Source organism: Antedon mediterranea, chromosome 10 (assembly GCF_964355755.1).
Source record: "Antedon mediterranea chromosome 10, ecAntMedi1.1, whole genome shotgun sequence".
Lineage (NCBI taxonomy): Eukaryota > Metazoa > Echinodermata > Crinoidea > Comatulida > Antedonidae > Antedon > Antedon mediterranea.
This window is the reverse complement of record NC_092679.1, coordinates 24533015-24559038: the sequence shown is the minus strand read 5'-3', so window position 1 is coordinate 24559038 and position 26024 is coordinate 24533015. Positions and strand designations below refer to the sequence as shown.

At 33.0% G+C, this 26024-nt stretch overlaps 2 protein-coding genes across 3 annotated transcripts in view; both read left to right on the top strand.

The window, feature by feature from the left end:
- Positions 1 to 26024, top strand: part of LOC140061041 (ciliary microtubule inner protein 6-like) — an 89332-nt gene that overhangs the window by 33255 nt on the left and 30053 nt on the right. The gene's annotated exons all lie outside the window — the stretch shown is intronic.
- On the top strand, positions 3861 to 26001 carry LOC140061045 (uncharacterized). Of its 2 annotated transcripts, none has more exons than XM_072107453.1 (15): positions 3861 to 3942; positions 5317 to 6954; positions 7230 to 7446; positions 15027 to 15653; positions 15912 to 17095; positions 17744 to 17786; positions 17950 to 17996; positions 18220 to 18312; positions 18534 to 18637; positions 18898 to 18979; positions 19140 to 19228; positions 19637 to 19774; positions 21938 to 21994; positions 22322 to 22530; positions 22846 to 26001. In XM_072107453.1, exons 2-15 carry the CDS (start codon positions 5370 to 5372, stop codon positions 23276 to 23278), a joined length of 4908 nt encoding a protein of 1635 aa, XP_071963554.1. In that variant the 5' UTR covers positions 3861 to 3942; positions 5317 to 5369; the 3' UTR covers positions 23279 to 26001. The 2 variants fall into 2 exon arrangements, with proteins under 2 accessions (XP_071963554.1, XP_071963553.1); XM_072107452.1 differs by having other exon boundaries at positions 21812 to 21994.

The window sequence follows — 26024 nt, the reverse complement described above, 5'->3', positions numbered from 1 at the left end:
AATATTTTTATATATATTTTTTTTGAATATAATAATAATAATAATGATAGCAAAATTATTCTTTGACCTTCACATGGTAAAAAAATCTTGAATTTGTTACTTTTTTATAAAAATAGGCCTATATTTTTTATATATATTCTTGTTCCTATTTTAATATATGGTGCACCGTATTAATATAGGCCTACTGTACAATAAACTAAAACTGATATTATTTTATGACTACAGGCCAAGTACATACACATATTAACGTAATTGGCAATTCATTTAATATCACTTAAATTCGTTTCTTTTGACTGATGTATGTTTTAAAGATTTATGTATATTTTTCTATGTTTATTCAAATCTCCTTGTTTTGACATTATAGTACAATTAATCTTCAACAATCAAATACCGGTATTGGTTAAGGAATTCTTGAATGTTCTCTACCTTAATTATTATATACAGTTTTGTAAGGCACTGTAATTGTACCATTTTTGAATTGCTTCAACAAAGTTTAGTGTCCTATTTTACTTATTTTATTTATTTTTTTTATTCAGTTTCATTCAAAAACTTTCTGTTTATTATTCTTTATTCCACTTTATTCTTAAATAGACAATAATAACGTGTGGCATGCTATAATGCTTTCTCACTGGTAAAGTTTTGTTACTTTTATCCATGGATAATGGATGATGAATACGTCTTTGTAATAATACGGTTTCACAGCATGAGTAACCGCCTGAGCATTAGAATAGGATTTTACGCATCAAAAATTGAGCTAACTTCATAATTATCCTTATAAAAGGCCTAAATGGATTTGTTTGTCAACATTTGGTAAGAAAAATTGATCTCTACGTTGTGAAATTTGTTTAATTCAAGTCATGTAAACTTTTGTTCACACTCGAAATTGTCTATCATTAACCCAGAACTCTCTGGTAATATTATAGAAGTGGGTTCCTTCTTTTTTTTATTATTGCAAGGAAAAACTTTTCCAGAAGCTGATATACAAACAATCAGCTGGGGAATGTTTGCATGGAATTAACATTTAAATCAATTTAAAAAAAAGTATTCCATTGTGCAAAAGACAATATTAAAAGTAAGAGATACATTTATTGAGCCCTCCTTAAACGATTATAGCAAAGTAGGCCTATTTTAGCCAAACATTATATTCAACATGCTAGTCAGAATAATAATCTCATACGATGAGTCTTTTAATATATTCGTCTGAACAATGTTCTTCCCTCTGGCCATAAAAAGTTCCACTGTTAATTAGCAGAGAGGTATTTGAAAGCAGAGTGATTAGCGAGATGATGGTGGTGAGACTGAGGAGCAGAAGAATAATTGATTATTATAGAAAAGTGCTGTTCGCATATCGACATAGCAATTGGCTCTGCTGGCCTTCGATCCTATACAGGAGGCATGTGACGGGTTCCAGTCACGTGATTACATGAACGCCCTCAATCGCGCAAATTTGACCAAAACTTTTAACTCTCGGGTTTACACAGATTACATTTAATCTAAATCAAACTACACCTTAATCAGATTAAACTCCACCTGATGTTAAATAGACCTCTTAAACACACTATCAGAGGAATTACTTAATGAACAGAATACACCTAATCTTATTCAAACTACACCCAATCTTAATCAGATTAAAAAATATAATCTTAATCGACAGCAATTCAAGCTAATTTAAATGGCTATTAATAACTTAAAATCAGGTAGCTAGTATGACTGTTTTTATTCAAACAATATTTATTTTCTATTAAAAAATCCGTAGAGATCCGAACCCAATCTAGAGCTGAGAACACTCAAAACAGAGCATTACCCGTTATGCCACAAAGGGGCCTACATGAATGAACATCTAGCAATAGTCTATTTATCATTACCTCATGAATATGCATATTCATCAACGTGTTGAGGGAACGAAGTTTGTATTAATCGTTTTATAAACAAAATGACCGGTTAGCTCACTCGATTGAGCGTCGTGTTAACAACACGAATGTCGTGGGTTTGAATCCCATGCTGGTCAGGTGGAATAGAGTTAAAGCTAATTTCATACAGATCTAATTAATTAATTAGTTTACATTTTGTTTTTATGTTATGTGTTAGTATTTAGAACTTTGTAGCTTATGTTATTTGTATTTTGTCTGTAAAATGGATGCACCATTAACTGATAATGTGACGTGCCACCGATATAAAGGTGATTCCTATGAATAAATAAAATGTGAGCTACTGTGTTTGGGGTTTACAGAATTATACGTCCCCCTTTCCAGCACACATCATGAGGCGACAACATCAATGCATCTGGTGATTTGGTGGAAACGACCTCAAAAGGCTGCTGCAGGGCCTTAGTGCTGAGAGGCAGGGAGAGCACATTTTGCTTTGATGTTTTAAATTTATGTTTAGCGCCCTCAATTTAATTTAATGTAAAAAAAAAAAGCAGGGAGGGCACACCATAACATCTTTTTTTCTCCTGTAGCTTACGTACGCCACCTCCTTCAATTCGATCTTGTACATTTTATGTTTAGCGCCCTCAATTTTATTTATAATGTCAGAAAACTAGGAACATTTGCATGTCTAGAAGAATTTCAAAGTTGAACTAATCCGCCGTCGGGTTAGGCTAGGCATTATGAAGCCGAGATTTAAAGTAGAGAAAGCCCTACCTAAAAAAACGTGATAGTCGCATCTGGATATAAAAATTAATAATTATGATTTTTTTTGTGGCTTTTTTTTATGGCAACACTCGCAATGTAGGACTGGTCGATCCTGCTTATTTATTTCACTTCATATTTCAAAGAGGTACTGAAGATTCTTTTCGCACCCTCCCACCAGCAGACATCAACCATTCTACGAATTTGATTCCCCTTATTCCATGATTATACTTTTTGCGCCGCGCCTTTTTATTCAAAAGGGGACGTATCACGCGGAAAGTATAGTATTACTGTTACGGCTGAGAAAAAATGTATTTGGAAACTTGGACTGGGCGCAAGGCGCAAACCCTAAAGAACGTCTGGAAAGAAGAGTGCTCTGCTGCTGCTGTCTTTTACTTCTCTTTCTTTCTTTTCAATTGCTGTGCATCTGTTTTTTCAATGGTTGATGGATAATTTTAATTAATTGTATTTAAAAAAATGTAAATGAAGGCAAATGTGATTTAGAATAACATCGAAATCAATCATCTGAATGTCGGCACAATTGCTCAGGGCCTATGCCCAGGTCATGCCTAGAGAATCGGCTTATAATATTACGTCGGCACTTCTTCCAATTTGTCTTTGCATTTTAAAACAAATTGACTCAAGAGTAAGACTGAAGTGATAAAATCAGGGGACCCACTTTTTCACGGGAGATTATAGCATCCGGGAATTTACCAGGTCAGGGTCGGACTGGAGACAAAAAGTAAATTAAACAACTTGTTTGGACACACAACCTTAACATCTCAAGCAAAACTATAAATATAATATTGTTTGATTATTTGGCTTCTTTTGCTTTCACAGCGATCCCGGACGCATCACCACCGCCGCCCCACACCAACACTAAAAAGATATATTTTATACGAATACTCTCCAGCTCCTTGATCATGCACACGTACTTACTGTTGTTTTGTACTTAAGCCGAGCCCCATGACGTCATTTACGTCACTCATCTTTTACCTAAAGTTATCAATGCGCGATTTTAAAAAGTAACACAAATTATAAATTTCTAAATTAATCTTAACTATAGATATGATGTATACTACTGTAAATTGTATTTAATTTATTTCCTTTGTTGCTTACATGATAGACATGTTAAATTAGGAGAAACTATGTACTATATTTCGAAAACTTTCCGGGCGTATATACAATTTGTTTACTGTAGTGATAAACGGGGTCACCAATATCTTGCGTATTTCGACCACCATTTCCGGAGATGCTCTATAGAAATGTGAAAATAATTGCACGCTAAATCGTCCGTAAAGCATTTTTTATGGTAAGCCATTTACCTGCAGATATATACTTTGATATATTAAGAAAATGCCTGTGCTTGTTTTAATTGTATTAGGTAGTCTATGACGAAGCATTTTTGCAGGATATATAGGGTATTCGTTTCAGCATCCCGGCGGTGTGTTTCCAAAAATGTGCACACGAACGAACTACCGACGGCTTACTGAATATGGCTAGTATAGCCTATTCACATCAGACAGACACAGTCGTGTAAGACAGTTTAGATCGAGTATTTCCAGTCTATTTATCCTTCGAAATCCAACCTACAATACTTGTTTATAAAACATTACATAGAAGCAGAAACAAAGTATATACATTATATATTAGGCCTAGGCTAGCCCTAGCTAGAGTGTGCATGATGCTTTTCCCCTTTTATCATGACCAGTCAGTGCAGTGGAGTGCTGCAATTGAGCTCGCATACATTCATCTGCAACGTCATCCATGCATGCACACATTTTAGGTCATTTCGCCCCGAGTCTTTTTTGGTGCTAGGCCTATATGCACTTTTATACATTGTTAATCTACTAAATTACAATGAAACAGATTAAAGTCATGCATAACAAATGTTTTTTTTTAATTGACAAACATTATATTTATTTTACAAATTTCTTAGGATAAAATAATCATTTTTGATACGAAAAATGTGCTGACAAAAATAAATAATAAGGTTTATCGCAAATAACTTGATTTCGCGGAGAACGTCATTGCACAATGCAGCTAAGACTATTATTCTGTAGGAATAATATATTGAAAAAAAAGAAAACTAGGCTACTTGTGAATAAAACATTGGAAAATTGGCTATATATTAAGGAAAATTCCCTGGCCGTGGCATTATGTACCAGTAAATTTTCCATAATTTCAAGGGCTGCATACTGTAGTAGTGCTGTATGGAATTCTGTCCCTACCCGCTTTCCTTATTTTTAAAGACGAAGCGGAAAACTGAATTGGACTTTCAATTTTTTTCATAACTTTCAATGGATGTACTACAAACACAAACTTTTGTATTTTTCCCAAAGGGTCAATAAATAAATGTTGTAAGTCATTACTTTTTTTCAGGCCTTGTCTTTTAAGGCGAGCAAGTGCGATCAGTCACCTAACACACTCCTAAACTGCCTTTGAGAAGTGCTATTTACAACACGCTTAAATTTGGTAAACTTCTACATACCAAAATACAAAAGCACACCAAAATACAAAAGCACACCGACAGCATCCCTGAATGTATTGCGGATTGCAGTTTGTAGTACACCTATAATTTTCAAAAGACAATGCCTGATTTTTCTTATTATTTTTTACCAAAATATTGTAACATTTTAAACTATGATGAGGAAAAGTTACTCAAAAATATTTCTTGTTTTTTTAGGATGATGGATGGTTTGGATATGTGCTAAGACTTTCAATGGATAAGGGCTCAATATGCAGAACCATAGAAATCAATTGTTGACTTCACCTGTACCTGAGGATTTGTCAAAACCTCGTGTACTAATGATCAACACAGGGCAAAGACGTCTTTCTGCTGACAGTTGTGGTACGCCTGTTCACACTCCAGTGAACACTGTAGCGCCACCAAATGCATTGTCACAGAACTGTACACCCGTTCACACACCAGTGAACACCGTTCCTCCGCATAACCCCTTGTCATCTAATCATGGTACGCCAGTACATACACCAGTAAATACTGTCCCACCACCGAACCCACTGTCAAACACAGTTAATGTTGCAATGTCTGCTGCAGTGGCCTATCAGTTGCAACAGCATCAGCAACAACAGCAGCAGCAGCAGCAACAACAACACCATCAGCACCAGCACCAGCAACAACATCACCAGCAACAACACAGTTACCTTACAGATAATATGAATATGAATTTAAATCAGACATTGGAACAACAAGTACTTGCTCAGCTAATTGAAAGAAATGCAGTGGTTCCAACAATGAACAATCAGACTAAAATTCCATCAGCTACACCTCCAACACCTACATCTCCAAGAGATCTGTCCATGAGGGCCATGACAAGTACGCAGCATGCTGAAAATGATGTTGCGCAACAACAACAGCAGTACAGTCCTGACTACCAGCATCAGCCAGTCATTCGTCAGAACCACAATGTTATCCAGGGACAAAGAGGATACCAAACAAACATCTATCAGAGCAGCGTGTGGCCACAATTCAACACACAACCAGTAACTAGGTTTGCCTTTCGCACTGGTCAGGATTCTATGACAGGGTTCAATCCAGCAGCATTTGCGCAGTTGCAACCTAATGTGGTTAACCCTATGAATAATTTTTTAAAACAGGAAGATGGTTTTGTTAACCAAGGCATGGATGCTTATGGCGTTGCCAGAGAAATATCACATCTCAATATGCAACATGTTCCAAATTTTATGAGGCAACCGGTTTATATACCAAATACAAAAATGCCTTTAGTTAAAGGGTCTAATGAGAATAACAATGATAAATCATCACCCAATATACAATCGATAGTAGATACTGCTCAAGGTCCTGTAAACATGACCACAAAAACGATATCACCATTATCTGTAAATGTATCGCTGTCGTTAGCTGATGTATCTCAGGATAGTCCGTCTCTAACTCGTCAGAGTCCGGCGTTACGTTACCGTCCTCCTGGTGATCAGATGCTAAGTGCCATAAATTGCAATGAGGAGTTGTTACAAGATGGAGGGTTAATGCCAGAGGCTCAAGTGCCAGTATCTTTGGAAGATTCTCTTTTGCAAAGTGGCATGGTAATCACAACAACTGGTGGAAGGCTGAATGATAACACTAATCTGACTCTTGATTCAAATCCTGCAAGTGTAAATAGCAGTGCTTTTGATATCTTTGAAAATAGTGGAGATGTTGAGGATCAGAATTACATAGCAGATGCATTGTCACCACAGTCACTGAGTATGGAAACTGAACCAACAAGTACTATATCATCAATGACGAGTACATCAAGTGATGTTAGACATAGTGCTATGAATGATCTACCATCATCTTTAATCGGTGAGGTTTTCTTCCAAAATATTGACTAAATTTGAATTTGAAAATAAATGATTGCTAGTTTAGTTTTGATATCGCATGATAAACTTTAATCACCATTTTCTGAACTACACTATAAAAAGCCCATTTGGCAACCTTTGTTTGCCTGAAGTAAATCAAACCGTGGCATGCTGAAGAAGTATTGGGAACCATTGTCTGAGCTTTTTTATGATTCTAAAAATAAAATACATTACAATAACATTTAAATGCATTACTTTCAATTTTCTCTTTTTTTTCAGGACAAAGTGGCGGTCAGTCTGATACAGTATCGGCACCAAAGGCGAAGAAAGGACGTCCACGTATTGGTCAAGGACATCGCTACTCACAGGCATGTCCAGTTTGTAGCAAGATATTTGGCAGTTCCAGCGCTTTGGCTAAACACAAACTAATACATAGCAGTGAAAGGCGACATAAATGCATCATTTGTGCCAAGAGTTTCAAAAGACAGGATCATCTGTAAGTAATCATTTCATGATATTTTTATTTTATGTCTTTAGGCACATGTGGCCAAGGATTACCAATAAGATAATTAATCAAGATAGGTTGTAATCCCTGATGATCAGTTGGCCAAACACAATTGTAATTGGGCCACATATGTGATGCTGTCATACAATTAAGTAGTTCATCAATTAATAAAATTACTAAGCCTAAAAGCAAATATTGTTTACGCAATAAAATATGTGTGTGTCTTTCGGTTTTCGTGCGGTTACTGATGTCCAAAGTTAGTTTTTGAGTTACTGTACTATTGTTCTTCCCTCCGAAGGAAGAGGCCTGTGTTGGTTTACCCAGGTAAGCCCCACTCATAGAAAACTAACACCATTTCTGGTTTGTGTTATTCTGGAGGTCAGGGAGGTCAAACTTTAACTCGAAAATATTCAAAACTCAAGCTCAGTCCATATTTCAGCCAGTTTATGACGATGTTTATTCATTTTTAACCAGTGTTTAAAATGCAACCTATCCTTTAAATAAAGTGATAGGATTTCTGTAGTATTCCCATGATGGTAAGAGACCATTAAATGCAACCTATCCTTTAAATAAAGTGATAGGATTTCTGTAGTATTCCCATGATGGTAAGAGACCATTAAATGCAACCTATCCTTTAAATAAAGTGATAGGATTTCTGTAGTATTCCCATGATGGTAAGAGACCATTAAATGCAACCTATCCTTTTTTAAATAAAGTGATAAATAGGATTTCTGTAGTATTCCCATGATGGTAAGAGACCATTAAATGCAACCTATCCTTTAAATAAAGTGATAGGATTTCTGTAGTATTCCCATGATGGTAAGAGACCATTAAATGCAACCTATCCTTTAAATAAAGTGATAAATAGGATTTCTTTGGTATTCCCATGACGGTAAGAGATCATTAATATGAATTACCAGTTTTGTTAAAAATTCAATTTTGATGACCTTGTTACTTCCGGAGCAAGTTTCCTGTATGTTCTATTGTGGTATATAGCTGCTTCACATCAAGTATTAGGAACATACTTGGTTGCCGTTAATTCAATTGTGGTGAGGGATAGAATTTGTTTTTATCCACTAGCATTTTTTGTAGCAAACCTTTGTTGCTTATATAATTATAAATAATTAGCAATATGAGACAACTAGCATAGCAAGCATTTTTGTGGAGAAATTATTCATAATGTACATTATTTATTTATGATATCATGAAGCCCAAAATGACGAGAGGGGCGAATACTTAATCATATACAGATCACAAATAAACACACAAAAACAACAGTACAGAATCAGAAGTACTTATAAATTAATCATTAAAGATACAACTATATTTTTTATTTGATTTCAAGTGGCATGCAAAATAACAGATAGTTCCACTTCCGACATAGTTAAATGGCAGGATGCTGTTGTTATGCTACAGCAAAACTTTGAAAAACTATTTTATGGTTTGTTCACTAGTATTCTAATGTTCGGACTGCACTTTTATATTCACGATTATTGGTGATTTGTTTTGAGTGCAGTACCTTATTCACAAATTGACCTTTATTGTACTGTGTAATGGCCCTCTCTCTAGCAGCAGCAATAGCCGAGAGTTTGTGTATGCACACTTTGGTGAAACAAAAATTACAGGAGAAAATCAATGCATTTGCTTTTTAATTTTAAAGACCACACTCCCTGATAAAAGCTCTACAACTGTACCAAATTTCAAGTGTTTGAGTGCAAGGGGAATCACCCACTTGGCATCCATCAGGCTTTTCCCTTGAGCCTATAGCATACCTCCTGCAACCACCCTCCCCATGCCAAATGTCACACATTTAAAATCTCTCTGGTTGGTAACCCATGACGCAGAGTCCCATTGGAGTTTTAAATTTAGTAGATCGTTTGTCAGTTATTTTACTTGCTCACTTGGTGTTGACAATACTTTGGTAGTTTTTATGCAGTTACAGTCAGCCAGTATCTACTGAAGCATGACGTGTAAGGTCATTGTTATTATCTAGCATGTTGTTCCAAGTCCTATTTTGCATATTGTCAATTTCAGTCAATATCTTTTTTTGTATGCTTCAATGCTATTTAGTAAACGTCATATCTTTTGGTATTTACCATTAAAAATTCAAATAGGTTCCTAAATCTTTAAAAACTTTAAAGATTTAATATTGCCTAAGAGTGACAATCTATCCAAGTCTCTGAACAGAAAGTAAATAATTCTGTTAAATAATTATTTTATTTGAAGGTCAAAGGTTAAATACTTTGTAATGGTTGCCTTGTTCAATAGGAAAGTAGGAAATAATTGTCGGCTAAGGTATTCTTCTAGAGGAAGTGTTATCATTCATTCAGAGTCTTTTGCACTACACTTTGAATAGTTATTCCAAGTCTGTCAGTACAATAAGCCAATTGTTGAAATTATACTGGTGGTTGATGTACAGTAGTTGTGTTGTATTTTACTATTGAATGAAATATGATTACTGTTAGCTAGTGCAGATTTATAGAGTGGACATGCAGTACTGTTCTAAAATTATGAAAGGCATAAATAACATGTTGTATTCAGGACATTGCTCAAGGTGGGTTATACTAGGATTGTTTACTGTAGGTATAGTATTGTTGGCAATAATAAGAGGTGAATACATTCAAAATGTTTTCAAACACCCAATGACCTGCAATGAATTGTGTTCTGTCCTCCTCAAAATTAGTAACAATTTAGTAACTTTGTAATGTTTAATCGCTGACATTAGAATCTACATTACAATTGTTGATAAAGTTACAGAAGGAAAATGTAAACAAATCTAACGTCAACTATTTCTATAAATAATTAAAATAGTTTATTAAATATTTTAAAGGTTAGATGCTTATACTAATGATGAATAGAATGAATTGAACACAGTGTATCCTTATTTTAAAACTAAGTGGTTTAATTTTGTATCACATGATGTTGAAGTCTACTTAATGTACTTAGTGTACATGGGTGTTTCCATAAATAAAGGGGCCAAGGTGTGACATTAGGGTCAGAATTTCAAAGTGTGACATTCTAAGTCTAATAATCAATTCTAAATAGTATATCATGTACTTGAACTAAAAAAAAGAAGCAAAATACACATTAAATCTGTTGTCTCTATGTAACAGCATTTATATAGTATCAACATGCATAGCAAATTTCACGTGTAACGGAGACACCAAAATCACATTATCTACCCCTCTTATAAGTTATTATTAATAACCTAAAACTGTTTAAATTGGATTTTTAAATAGCTTTTGGGAACATCTTCAATGCAGAAAAATATTATTTAAATCACACCTTTTCAAATTTAAAAAATAGCTTATGAAATAATTATGCAAAGCCGTTAAAGTTGACTTAATTTCTATATAAAAGATTTGTAAAGTCACTGCTGTTTAAAAATTACATGTAAACAATACAGAAATGAACAGAATATACCTCAAGTATATACATTTACTAGCAACAAGTCAAATCAGGATCATACCTCCATGTGGAAATAAAACAATATGGTTCATGAAATATAAATGGAAGATTTCACGTGTAACGGAGACACCAAATGTTCACTTTAACTCGTCACAATGTTTTATGAAATGGTTTTGACATGCAGCCATTTTTAAAGTGTAACAAATGTGGTTACTACTGCATACAATTGATAAACTGGTAAAAATAGTATATCAAATACTATCTTTTAATCAATAAAACAATATAATTCATGCAATAAAAAATTGAAGTTTTCACGTGTAACAGAGACACCAAATAGTTCACTTAAATAAGTCAACAAGAACTACTACATTATTTTTAAAGTGTGACAACTGTAATTACTACTGCACACAACAAACTGCTAAAATATACTATTAATAGTCATTTACAGTAAAATCATTGAGAATACATTTGGATATACTTCGCATTAACACTCTTGTTCAATCATTAAAACGTATAATCTATATAAATTTACGTGAGGGAAAAATTTGGTAAATCGCGCATTACTTCTAAAATGTTTACTCAATGGTATATAAAGTTGGTTCGTACTTTCAGTGCTGATTTTAACCACCTGATGTAACCCTGTTTAATAATTTAATTTCAGTTATGTAATTTTTTTTTACGCTGAAATTACTGTATATTCGAGAACCGTCTGTGGGCTGATGTTTCTTTGGTTGGTCTTTTTGTTGATGCGGCATCTCTATTTTTGGGGTTAAATGCAGTTCTCAATTGGAACGGTAACATTGTTGATAAACTGCTGATCTGTATAGATGAAAAAAATGACAATGAAACATTAGATTTGCCCATCTGGGTTAAATTTGATTCATCATCATATAGAAATATAAAGTATATAATTAAGTATTTTTAATATAAATTATACCAATTTAAATAAAAATAAATATATCTATTATTATTATAAAATATGTTAGGCCTACTATACTAAAGAAAGTGTTTTCTTATCTTATGTTGATGGATTATAATATTTATTATTATTAATTATAAAACAATAAATGAACACTGTATATATTTGTCTTTCTTGAGTTATGCTCATAAATTGATTTGACTAAAACTATTGCTTTCTTTTCAGATTATTAGTTTAAAATATTAATTTTATTCATCAAATATTTATTATTATCATTTTATTATTATAATAAAATTAATATGTTACTGATAATTTTGTCTTAGTTATACTGGGTATAAATGTTTTTTACGTATTATTTTTAAATGTTGTAAAATGTCTGTTGACTTTATTTCTCATTCTTTTATAATTGTTTTTAAACCACATCGGGGAAAACAGTAGACTAGTTATAATGTTGAAGTCTATGGAATATATTTAAAACGAAGAGTAAATAAAGGTTCCCCATTAAACTAAGCGCGATCTCTTTGTAGGGAGCCGACGAAGCAAGCATGTGGGTTTTGGCCAACAAAATAAAGGTTCACCGAACCATGACCGAAATAATACCAGTCACCCAATTTGAGCACCGGGAGTCGCCGAGCCAGCAATCACGTTGGTTTTCAATAAAAATTAAAAAATAAAGGTCCATCAAACTGAACAGCTAAAAATAAACGCGATCTCAATTTGGAGGAGAATTTTATTAGCCAAGCACGTGGTGTTTCGGAAAACCCTATTAATAATCATCGTACATGGAGTATATACACTCTCGCTGTAGAAATACCGCCGGAGTCGCCGAGTCAGCTAAAAAATAAACGCGATCTCAATGTGGAGGAGAGCTCATTAGCCAAGCACGTGATATTTCGGAAAACCCTTAATAATTATCGTACAGACCTGTAGAAATACCAGTCACCCCTTTCAGCTTCGGAGTCGCCGAGCCAGCTAAAAATAAACTTATCGCAATGTGGAGCAGAGTTCATTGCCCAAGCACGTGGTAATACTATCCTATTACTATTAGGAGAACCTATTGTTCTTTGTTGTTTTGATTTGATTTCGTTCATAATAAATTGTTATCCACAGCCTTGCGTTTATATTATATGTAATTGTTTTTATCAATTTAAATAAAGTTATTAATTATTATTAAATTTATAAAACCTTAGTATATCTTCCGTAGATTGTAATTGAAACAAGTTAAATATTCCCTACACATCAAGTGAAATCGCCCAAATATGATAGGCGCGCATACGCGACAACCAAGTTGCTTGGACTCGCTCACTATAGTGGAGGGTATTTTAAATGTATATTATAGTAAACATTTAATTCATATTTTATCTTGTCGAATAGCAACGTTAAATAAATAAACAAAATTATGTACTAATATTACACATTATTTTGTGTAATATGTTTTTTATTATAACTGAAATGAACCAAATACAATTCTTTTTTTTCCTACTGTAACAAATAGAATAGTCAAAAACGACGAATTTGTTTTTATTCTGAAAGTGGTTGTAAACTATGGACTTTTATCCCTATTTCTTGTGACAATAATTAAATAAATTTTTATTTTTCTGTGTCATATAGAAGCAATAACCAAATAGCAAACACATAATGTAAAATTTAAAGATTTTATGGTAACTAATTGCTAATTATTTGCAAAATACTACACCAGTATAAGGTCTAGTACACTACGTAACAAGACACGGCGTATCTTCTACGATGTTACGCTGTAACCTGCCTAGTGGAAAATGTTTTGCAATTTTGCTCATTAATTTGTTAAATATTAATCAATTATAGACATATCTGTTCATTGGGTATACATTATGAAGCTGCTATGAGATAAACAACATTCCTACCACATTAAAACAAATATCAACTATATAGTATCAACAAACTACCAACGTAACCGTGTCTCATTGTGTATACGACACCCAGTTTTTGACTATGATGTTGACGTAGAGTACGAAGATAGTTTTGGCGTTTAATTTTCTTGTATTTTTCATTATAACCCACTATTTTCTAAATTCTAAAAACTAACAAAATAAAAATACACAAAACTTACATGCAATGAAGCGCGTAGAAGTTATTTACAACGTAACAGTTGAAACAACGTAACAGAGGGACACGAAAAGTCTCTACCGCTGTAACTCGAAATTAGCGCGGATCCTAGCGATGATTTTTTCGCCGAGACTTTAGTTCGCCTGCTTCTTGAATCACGTGACCTTCAACTTCAGAAATAGCTCTCGCGGCGTTTACCACCGATGGTCTATGAATAACTACGTAACGAATATACGAGACACGAAATGTTCTAAAAAAATAGTTTTTCGTCTGTAACTGACTAAATAAAATCGCCATTTTGTAGAACATTGTGTAAGGTAAATTTCAGTGATCTGTTGTAGTGAATGTAATTCGATTTTCGTCATTATAGTGGTACTTCTTGTGTCTGTTCACTAATAAAGATCGTACTAACAACGTAACAAAGTGAGACACGAAATGTTACGTTGTGATGCTGGACGTCGCGGACCGTTGTGTGGAAAACAAAAAATCGTGGGAAATTGTAATTAGCTTATATTTAACGTTGCTTTGTACTCTATTGTGATGATAAATAAATACAAAATAACTATTGCTGTAGTATATTTTTTAAACTCTGATATGTCAGTGTATTTAAATGTCACACATATTTTAATAAAATGAGCTAGACACCACGATATATTTTTTTTAAAAATCGTTTTTTTTTGCAATTTTTTTTTTCCAACATGTAATAGTATTAACCCATATTATTGTTCTATCATATGATAAAATCATTTTTTAAATAACTATTACCAATTTAGAGTAAACAGCAAACTAACTATCACCAATACTAAAATACCCACTGGCCCCTTAATTTATGGAAACACCCACATGCAAAACATAAAAGTCCTAATGTCAGTTAGTGTTCACCATCCTAGTATAATTCTCGCACTCTGCGGCCAAGGTTCAAGTACTACCTTTTTAATGCCCTAGCTTCCCCACACCCACTGTAAACAAAATAATTATTAGGAAGCCTGTCTACAAATGATGTTTTTTTTTCAGAAATTCAAAATCAATTTTGTTTGAAATTTATTATGTACAGTATTTGTGAACTATTTTGGGTTATTATGAATTACTTTTTGAAGATTGTGTTTTGAGATTACTAAATAGTAACTAATTTTGAGAATTTGTTTTAAATTTCTTTCAGTACCGGACATTTACTAACGCACCGCACCAAAAAACCGTATGAATGCATAGTGAACAATTGTGGAAAGTCTTACTGCGATATAAGGTCACTTAGAAGACATTTTGAATCTCAACATCATGGCTTAGTTATGGAAGACAATATGCATTTTTCTGGCGATGAAAAGGATGAGGTACTTGCGCAGGCCGAGGCTGCAGCTGTTGCGCAAGCCACTCAACAAGAATCTCAAAAGAACAGTATCACATCATCTGAAGTGATCTCAGACTTTTTAAACACTATGGACACATTAAACAGTGATCAAATAGTTCAGACTGGTAATGGGGATAGTTCTAGTGCTAGGCTACAGTTTCTGGCTCAAACAGCAGCTCATCAGCATGGTCAAGGTGGAAACCAGGGTAGCCAGTTCACCGGTCAAGACGTGTCACCAAATCAGCCATTGTCTCCTCCTCAACAGAACCAAAGCATGACGGCCCCATCATTCTTGCAGCAGACGATGACATCTGGTGTGAATACTTTGACAGGTATATCGTTGCCGTCGATGGTTCTACCACCAAGAAGTAATTTCGGGCAGATGACTCGATTTGAATTACCAGGTGATAGGGCAAAAATCCCAACCTTTCCAAACAGGATGTAAGTTAATAATTATATTATGATTACTATTTAGAAATAATATGGTGCATTATTTTATTTTTAACTCTATTGGTATTTGCTAATTTTTGGATATTTGAAAGTGATTAAACTGTTTAATGTCCTTAAATATTTTATTGAAAAAGGCATCTCTACTTCACTGTATTTACAAATCATCATAAATAAAATATATAAATGTATAAATCAAATGAAATATTAAAAAATCCAAACTTTTTACTTATTTTTTCGTCATTGTTTTAGGATCGATAAAGTGTTGGATAAAAGACAGCCAGTAGAATGCTCAATATGCAAGAGAAAATTCAAAAGTATGCCAGCTTTAAATGGACATATGCGGTTACATGGAGGTTATAACAATACTAGACGAATTGGGCTTACTACAGCTAGTGCAACGATAGTTCCACGGGCATCTCAAGTAGAAACGGGTGCAACTGGCACTATGCCGGTTTCTACCATGTCGGAGTACAGAGCAATTCAAAGCGATGCTAGTACTGTAACAGTACCTAGTTTAAACCAAAGTGCTAATATAGGAAACTACTTCCAAGCACCACCTGGAATTAGTAGAACTTTGGACACAAATTCGTCATATCCGTACCCAGGTGGGAAACCCAACAGTTGGGCTGTATCAATGTCTGGACGATGCGCATCACAGTTTTCAATGCCAAGGTTGCCACCCCCTACTTTGCCGCGAATCGGTGTAGGACTTGTTTCGCAAAACCTGAACACATCTAATTTTTCAACTGGACAATTAAACATGCAAGACCCGTCACACCTTCCAATTTCTTATAATCAGACTTCCATAGCATCTAGCATTCCTGTACCAAATCTACCATTGAGTCTTGAGAGTCTGATGCAAAACACTCGTTTACCTCCAATGCAACCAATGAGCACCATCATGAGTGTTACTCATAATAATATTTTACCGGAGACATCAGTGAAACAAGAAAACATACTTAACGTAAACGAGGATGTATTGCGTGCCACTGTGAAACGAAAACATGAAGATTTAGGCCCACCAGTACTTAAAGCCATCTCCCCTGTTTTACCTCACGTCACCACTACAAAGGCTGAGCCCGAAGAACCGGAAAAAAAGAAAGACGATATAATTTTTCAAAAACCGACAGAGGTAAAAAATCCAAAGAAAAAACCAAGGCCATCCCCTTTAATTATTCCACCCTGTGTGAACACAACTTCTGGAGTTTTACTTCCTGGAACCTTTGCTAGTCAAATGAGGTCTCCTCGTGATCTTGGAACCATGTTCTATGGAAGCAAGTCAAGTACTCCACCACCATATACACCACCACCAATGCTAAGTCCCATTCGTAGTGGTTCTGGTTTGTACTTCAATAATGTTACTGTACCGCTTCCTGTACCAGCTACCACGCCAAAAACACCAAGCATGATTCAGCTCCACAGGCGAAGTACAGGTGGGTACAAATATAGTGTATACTCGTAACTATTTTATCAATAGTTCACAAATTATATGTTTGTTGAATGTCTTATATTTGATTACAATCAAGCATTTAGAATATAATTAGCTAAATATCTGAAATATATTATGTTACCATTTAAAAATGAAATTATTTATTTATAAAAACAAAATTAAAGAAGGTACATTGTTGGTATTACTGTACTAGTATGGTATTCATAGTGGAGAGGAATACGTTACATTGTTGGTACTACTGTACTAGTATGGTATTCATAGTGGAGAGGAATACGTTACATTGTTGGTACTACTGTACTAGTATGGTATTCATAGTAGAGAGGAATACGTTACATTGGTACTACTGTACTAGTATGGTATTCATAGTGGAGAGGAACACGTTTTATTGTTGGTACTACTGTACTAGTATGGTATTCATAGTGGAGAGGAATACGTTTTGTTTTTGTTGCGAGTGTTGTATTGTATACTACCTATCATTACTGGTTAAACATTTAGTGTACAATATAACCAATGAGAAACCACAACTGCATATTTCCACTAAATAGTATATAAAAGGGTGACAACTACATGGGTAATCATGAGTTGGGAGCATTACATGTTTTTATATTCTAACATGTTTTTTCTCTCCTAGGTAGCAGCAGTGAAGAGGCTACAGAATTTTTATACTCTGAACCGTAAGTTCCGTCCGATATAAAATACAAAACGATTGAAATCATCTGTTAAATTTTATTACCGAAATGTTTCAAGACATCTAGTAGTACCAACATCTAGAAGGCATTTAGGAAACCCAAACAAAAACTGTGTTTTTTATGTGTACCACAATCTTTATCTTTGCAGGCATATTAATGTAGGAACAGATTACCAAGCAGTGATGCCTCCATGTAGTAAGTACTTCACTACTTTTACTACAATGCTGTATTCAATTGTAATTTTTTTTTCTACAATGTAATGTTGGATGTCTTATGTAAGGAATTGCTGCTTTATGTGTTTTTGTTTGAGTGAATTATTGAAAAGATACAATAATGATTTTTATGAGAAAGATAATTAAGATATAAACAAAAGAGATCAATATTTATCAAACAATTTCTTTTTATTTTGTTTTACTAGGAAGCAAAAGTTATATGGATTACGGCCCTGACCCTAGAGAAGGAACTCTGATGTGGTCTCCACAATATGAACACTTGTATGCAGAAAATGAATGTAATTATGACAGAATATTATTTGATAATAGCTCATATTATTTTATATTATTTATAATGAAGTGCAGTAGAACCCTATTAAGGGGAAATTTCGGCACCCACCAGTGTCCCCTTAATAAGGATGTCGTATCATCTATCAAACACCATGTGACCCAAAATCATCCAATGACAAGAATCTATTTAGGTGTGTGTCTAATAATACTGTCTTCTTCTTTCATTTAGTCAACAGTTTTGTAGAGTTTGCAACATCAGGTGCTATACCCGGAGCTGCTAGAAACTTAGAGTATGCTTACCACTGTCTTGCTAGGGCCAAGGGTGACATGGAGGTCAGTCATATTGCTACATTTTCTTATCGATCATACAACACACACACCCAACCACATTTTACAAAAAGAAACATGGATTAGAACAGACACAACCTTTCACATAATTCATTATGATATTATTCAGGCCTAGGGAAACAAGAGGAGCCCTAGCCAACACCAAATCTAACAACAGTTTATTTGGAAAGCAGACAGAGCATTTGCAAAACGTTGTAGTCTAGGTATTGTTTGTATTCAATTTTCTTTCATTTGTTTTATTGTAGCTTGCATTATTGATGCTGATGTCGCAAGATGCTAAGGTACCCAGAGGGATGGCGGATAACTGCCAGGATTATAGATATGACTGTAAGTTTACTTTTAACTAACAAGTGTGTATAACAAGCTATTAATATACCATAAAACTCTTCTTCTTTTCGGAATGGCCTTCTTTACGAGATTTGTTTTGTAAACTGAACAGGAAATTGTAACAAATATACAGAAAGTGTAATATATTTAATTTTTCTAGTTCCTGAAAGATGGAATTTACAAGAACGCAAGGCATTCAGGGATGGCTACAAATCTAAGGGAAAAGACTTTTTTGAAATAGGCAAATGTGTAAGTAAAATCAAACTAGTGTGATGTGCGCAAAATGGTAGTGATATACCCAAATATGGTAGTGATATGACATCATCATGTCCATATATGGGCATATCACTTTTTCTTTTTTAAATGACCAACTTGCATTTCATTCATTTATCCATCCACATTCATACAATCACTAATTGTGCCTGTATTGTAGGAGAGTGATTAGAAAGAATGTACACAATCAAGAATTACTAGGTGTTTGTGGATTAAGATTGAACCCTCTTAAATAATAAATACACTTCAATTCGGTGGTTATGTATAGTTGGTAGTGACTTTAGTGGATCTTATAATACACGCAGTTGACATTTTACGCTGTTGGATTAACGATAGTAGTTAGTTCAAATTGCAATATATTAGAAAGATGTTATTTAACTTTAGGTTCCAACTAAGACCGTCAAGGATCTTGTTGAGTATTACTACCGCTGGAAGAAACTTTATCCGTATAACGCTGAAATGCAGAAATTTTGCCACCATAGTAACGTCAATCCAACTGACGAGACAAGATTGATGGAGTGTGTAAGTATAATTTTGTTTAAAGAAAAATACAATTTATATTGCCATTTATTCAGTATTTTCAAAATTATATTATGTTGATGTTTTTTTTAAAATATAACTTATAAATTATGCAATAAAATGTTAGAAAACGTAAACAAAACCTACAGTGAAGTACGTCTTATTTTATATTGGACTGTATATCATGCTTTTGTAATATTTAATTGGATGGGAAAGTTAACATTTCACCTGACTGCAAGTTCGTTTAAGGCATTGGGTTTATTTTACATATTAATTTAATTATTAGAACACCAATTGCTTCCTATTGTATAATGCAGTACATTAATTATGTATAAAAAAGATAGCAAAATGTAAAATCATGAACAAGTTCCTATTATGAAAATACTGAATGTTTTATTACTGAAAATAGTGTATGTTGATTGAATTGTCATACTTCATGCTTGATTACACCTACAGCAGCATTTGCATAAGAGGCAGCATGCTGTCCAACACCTACTACCCCTCTTTTCATTTTGCAATACTAGGGGTCTGTACCCTGTGTACTCCTTGATGTGTGTGTCACTTTTTTGTTTGTGCTATTTTTCTTTAAAAAAAATTACTAACATTAATAGTATAGTACAAGTAGAATTACTGTATGAACTAAAAACTAATTTTGTTTTGCTATTTACTAACTGTAGTAGTATATATTTGAATTTAATAATGAATGTGAAAAACCCCAATTATTCTGATAATTGAACTTGCCAAATTATTGTATTTTACTTCTGAAATAGAATAAAATTCAAATACCACATGTTTTAACCAGTCCTGTGAAATTCATTGGCATAACATTTTGTTCATTTATCAAACTAAATCTTATAAAATAAATATTAAATTGTAATGTTGAAGTCATTCGGAAATCAATTTAGATTTAGACATCATGAATCATTCAACTTAATCATTCCATATTACACCTTCCTAAGTTGGTTATTGGTACATTTTTAGGATTTGTTTTCTTCTCATATTTATTTTAAACCCTATTTCTTTCATTTTTTAAAGATGCATTGTTCCCCAGAGACATTTAAAATGATGATAAATTATATCAGACTTTCAATAGGCCATTTTGCAGTTTATTCACTTGCGTAGAAACAAAAAAAAAACAAACAAAAGTGATTTCGAAAGAAACGTTTAAATGTATACTGTAACTAAAACCTATTGTTTGAAATTTGAATATTTTTTTGCTTAAAATTACAAATTTTGTCAGGTAAATAATTGTTTTTTTCGATCCAATTTTTTTTATCAAAGTGAATAACTACAGTATTATGACATTAAAATTACATATTCAAAAAATAAATTTTTTTTCAAGGGTACAATATATCTTTAATTTAATATTGCATTTTGATAAAAGCCTTTGCAACTCCTAACCATAATATTTTTATTTGTTACAGACATGTTGTATACCAGCAACAATAGCCTGTTTAAATCGCAAGTCTATAATACTTCAATATTATAGATTCTATTTTATAGGCAGACATTAACAATTGTACTGTATACAATTAACTGTTTATAATTTTATCTATACAATTTATTTTATCTATAAAATTGTCAACATTTTTTTAAATTTTTATTTCAACTTTATTTATAGAGGGTAACCCTTCCAGCTGAACCCGCAGGCCAGCTGATATTCAGGGGCCCTCTTGAAAATGACAAAATATATAAAACAATACTAATATGAATATATATACATAATACAATTATATGAATTGTAAATTTATTTTTTGGCTAATATATTTTATTTTAAACATTTTTTCCAATATTTCTCCTTAAAAGCTAAAGACATGTAAAACAAAATTGAGCTGAGAGATGAAAGAGTGAATTTTTTATTTTTGAATATAATTATACGTAAATATATAGACGCAATATAGTTTGTATATGTCTGTTTGCGGTGTACTTGCTTCATGCCGTTGCACTGTGTCATTTAGACTTACTATTCGTCTGCTTCTGTTTGTGAGCATTCTACTAACCTACAGTCTTGTCCCTTTTTTCTCTCCAACCTTTCCACAGGATCTGATGCCGGGTGAAATTTTCATTGATTACGTCCCTTTCAAAGAGTATAGACCCAATAAGTATTATAGAGGAGGGGGCAATGATAGGTCCAATAATCATGTTCCACACTCTTCCAATAATCAGGATAGCAAGGCGGATACAAATGGCCTGTTCAACTGTACCTATGCTGGATGCACAGCGGTGAGTATTCTATTATTCTATCCAGGGCATATTTCTGCTTCAAGGGAAAATTCTGTTTTCGTTTATTTTCCACTACAACTGAAGTTAAACAGTTAACTTAACATAATTATACAGTGTATACAGTATATGGGTGGATGGAGGTCACATGGTGGTTAAATAGTATGTAAATAAATTAACGGCACTATCTTGACAACAAAAACAGGAGCAATGTGAGATCAAATATAGAGTGTAGCTAAGCCATTTAACACAGTCGTGAATTTGTGTCCAGTGTCAACACATTGTGATTTGTTTTGGTTATAAAGCAATGATCTCTCTATTAACCTTCAGTCATTCAAGTCTAAACAGGCCCTGAATGGACATATTCGAGTACATGGCGGATCTAATAACCGAACTAGTACAAGAGCTTCCAGGAGGAGTCCTTCACCAATGTCAACGACCTCTAGTGATAGCAGTGAAGAGACCCTTCGCCCTGCACCACAACCAGTGGTAGTACAACCTCCTGTACAAGAAGAATTTCCATGCAAGATTTGTGGCAAGTGAGTAACAAAGTTAAGCTCTGTCAAACTAGTTTGACAAAAAAAAGTGTGATATGCCTAAATATGGTAGTGATATGACATCATCATGTCCATATATGAGCACATTACATTTTTTTGTCACACAAAGTTTGATAGTGTTGACTTTTTAGCCTACTTTTTTTAAAAGTTGAAATCTTCACTAGTGGTAATTATTAAATAGTGTTTCATGTTCTGCTATCAAACTTAAACCTTTATTCATAATTTTTTTTAAATATACTATTGTTTATAGTTTAAGAAGATGTTCATTATTTTGTATTTTCAATACTTTTTTTGCAGAGTGTTTTATAAGGTAAAGAGTCGAAGTGCACACATGAAGAGTCACTCAACCAAAGTAAAACAGAATGCTCAGCAGAACAAACAGAACAAACAAGTCATAGTTGCAGCTCCACCACCAGTGTATATAGCTCCTCCCCCTCCTCCTCCTGTAATAACAAGTATCAGTGAAGAAGAATGCGAAAGCCAGAGTGAAGATGATGATAATGATAGGAATGACAATGATCGAGATGATGATGATCGAGATGATGATGATGATGCCAGTGGCAGTGATGAGGATGACAATGAAATTGGTGATGAAGACAATGATGAAGTTGATGATGATGATGAGGAAGAGGATGATGAGGAGGATGGAGATGAGATGGAAGACGGTGGAAGTGTTAGCGAAACAGAGAGTATGAGTGAAACCGCAAGTGACGAGGATTACAACATGTAACATTGTACATTTTGTATATTTTTTTGTAGGATTATTAAAACAACTATTAAAATGATTACATTTGCAATGGCGTGTTTAGAATACTATCAGTCATGTAATTCTTCAGAACTTGAAAAAATTTTCTTTTTAAATAAAGTTTTTTGTAGATTATTTGTAATTTGACAAATTCTAATTTGTAGGGTGAGTGTGTAACCCATAAGCAAACAATCTTATGGCACTTTTAAGCATCCTATTATTTTGTAAAACATTCTTATAAATGCCATTATGCTAATTTTTATGACATTAAATAGTTTATGAAATCAAGATTTTAGGTCAATTGATAACGTGTCTCTTTTTCAGTGCAATCATGAATTACGGACGATATATACAAGAACAATTGTGTATTACAGTAATTATATTAATTAAAACACATTTGATACCAAGTTTTAAAATTAAAAAAATCAATGACATAAATAAGACTAAAGCTGAGCATTGAATGAATACACATTTCAAAACCTTTTGATCATATCCAACTGATTCCCTCAAGATACTAGGTAAAACAAAGGTTTTATTTTACTCCACTATATTTATAGAATGTTTTTAATACAGGATTTTATTGCAACTGTTCATTAAATTGTGGTGTTAGATTGTTAGTGGGCAGCAGGAGGTTTGTTAGTGAGTAAACTTCACATCACAATGCCTGACAAATAAATATTTTTTGTTTAGTTACTTTTTTTGTAGAACCCGAGGTAAATATGCATCGTAATAATTTACTATGAGACACTTCTATTCAAAGGACTAGCTTATTCAAGGGAAACATTATTTAAGGGACACCCCTATTTAAGGGGACACTGTCTCGTGAATTTGTACTCCTAGAACCAACCCCAATTGAGGTGTCTACTGTTACTCAAAGGGCTCTACTATTGTATAAAACACTTTAGCAGAGTGGAACCATCCATTAAAAGTTGAAAACTTGATAGGTGTAGTAATGTTGAACGTGAAAACCATGCTTGGTAGATTGCTATGTATTTAGATTAATTAATTGATACACTAGATGTGCAATTGGCATACTTATATCCGGTGCTGTAGATGATTTTATTTTTCTGTTTAGAATATATCTTGATTATAAATCAAATATTGAATCTTTTGAAAATGTTTGTTCTTAGTTATATGTGGCCATTGTATGGCTAGTTCTTGACCTAGTCAAGCTGAGATAGTAAGTGTATAGTAACTTGAAAGACATATGGTATCTTTGGTTATCATATGTTGTAAGTCAATATTATATCACTTGCAGTATATTATACACAGATGTCAGATTATTTGCATGATTGGAAGATCAAATAATTGATGTAGGAATTGTTATAATGTCTCTGTTCTTCCATCACAATGTTCACATTATTTTAGTTAGTTTCATGGTGTCGATGTACTTGGTGCATTAAATAGATAAAAATAGTTATATTTTTCAATAATATTTTTTTTTCTTCAACGATAAGGTCTTAATCTAAATAAATTAGAGAAATGATTTAAAACTTTTTTTGGTTGAAAAAGATGAATTGATAATAGAACATTAATTAATTAATTAAATACTCCTGTATAAGGCAAGTGGTGGTACAGCCTAACACTTGACTTAGTCCCACTTAGGCTGTGTGACTCATCTTCTGGAAAGATGTTTAGAAAATACTTTAAAATGGTGAAAATACCTTGGAAGAAAGAGATGTATTTTTGTAAGTTTTTATTTTTTAAAGAATAACTTGGAAAAAGTATATGACAGTGTGCAATGGATAATACAGATCTTTCACGATACATTTCTGATAGAAATGTATAATTGAGAAAAACAAGAAATTATTATAACAAGATAAATTGTCTATATTTGAAACTGCCAACCTAATTGAGAGGATGGATGAAGTTTGTTAAAAACAAAAAAAAATGTTTTACAACTCTTTTCTTAAACACTTGCCACAACATACAGTAAAATCTAAAACTGTTAAACAATGGCAAAATGGATATAGCAGAAATGACACATTTTATATAGGAAAAATCTACTTTACATCATGTATATATTTGTATATATAAGAAACATTCATATAATTGTATATAATTTTTAGAGAAATGGCATGTTAAAAGCATGTATGGTAAAGTTTGCACTACATAGTATTTTACTTAATTCATTATCAGTAAATGGTGGAGATCTTTACTACTACTAAATTGATATTAATAATAAACTGTAGAATGTTTCTACAACATTCGGACCAAATAATAATAAAAAAGAAGATGCATGATTTAAAATAATGTATATCCCAATCTGAGTTTACATTAAATAATGTATATCCCAATCTGAGTTTACATTAAATAATGTATATCCCAATCTGAGTTTACATTAAACTTGTGTATCATTTTGATTTTATTCTAATAATATTGTTACCATTACAACAATAGTACAGTATTAGTTCTATGTGTTGTTATTTTTCATGAATTTACAAGTTAAAATATGTGTATAAAGTTCTGGGTTGGTATCAATAAATTGAGCAAATCTTTATGTTGTAATAAATTATTGGTTGTATTGGATTGTTTATCTGGTTAATTTTTATTTTTTAGAATGATGAAAGCATTCTTTACAGCATTTATATCAGTGCATATATTTTTGTTTTGTTTAGTTATGTAAATAATCTTTATTTGAAATTTGGCAGAAACGTTTGAGTAATGTCTAGGCATTTATTAAATGAAGAACATGACACGACCATTTGACTTTTCTTTCAACAATGACTTG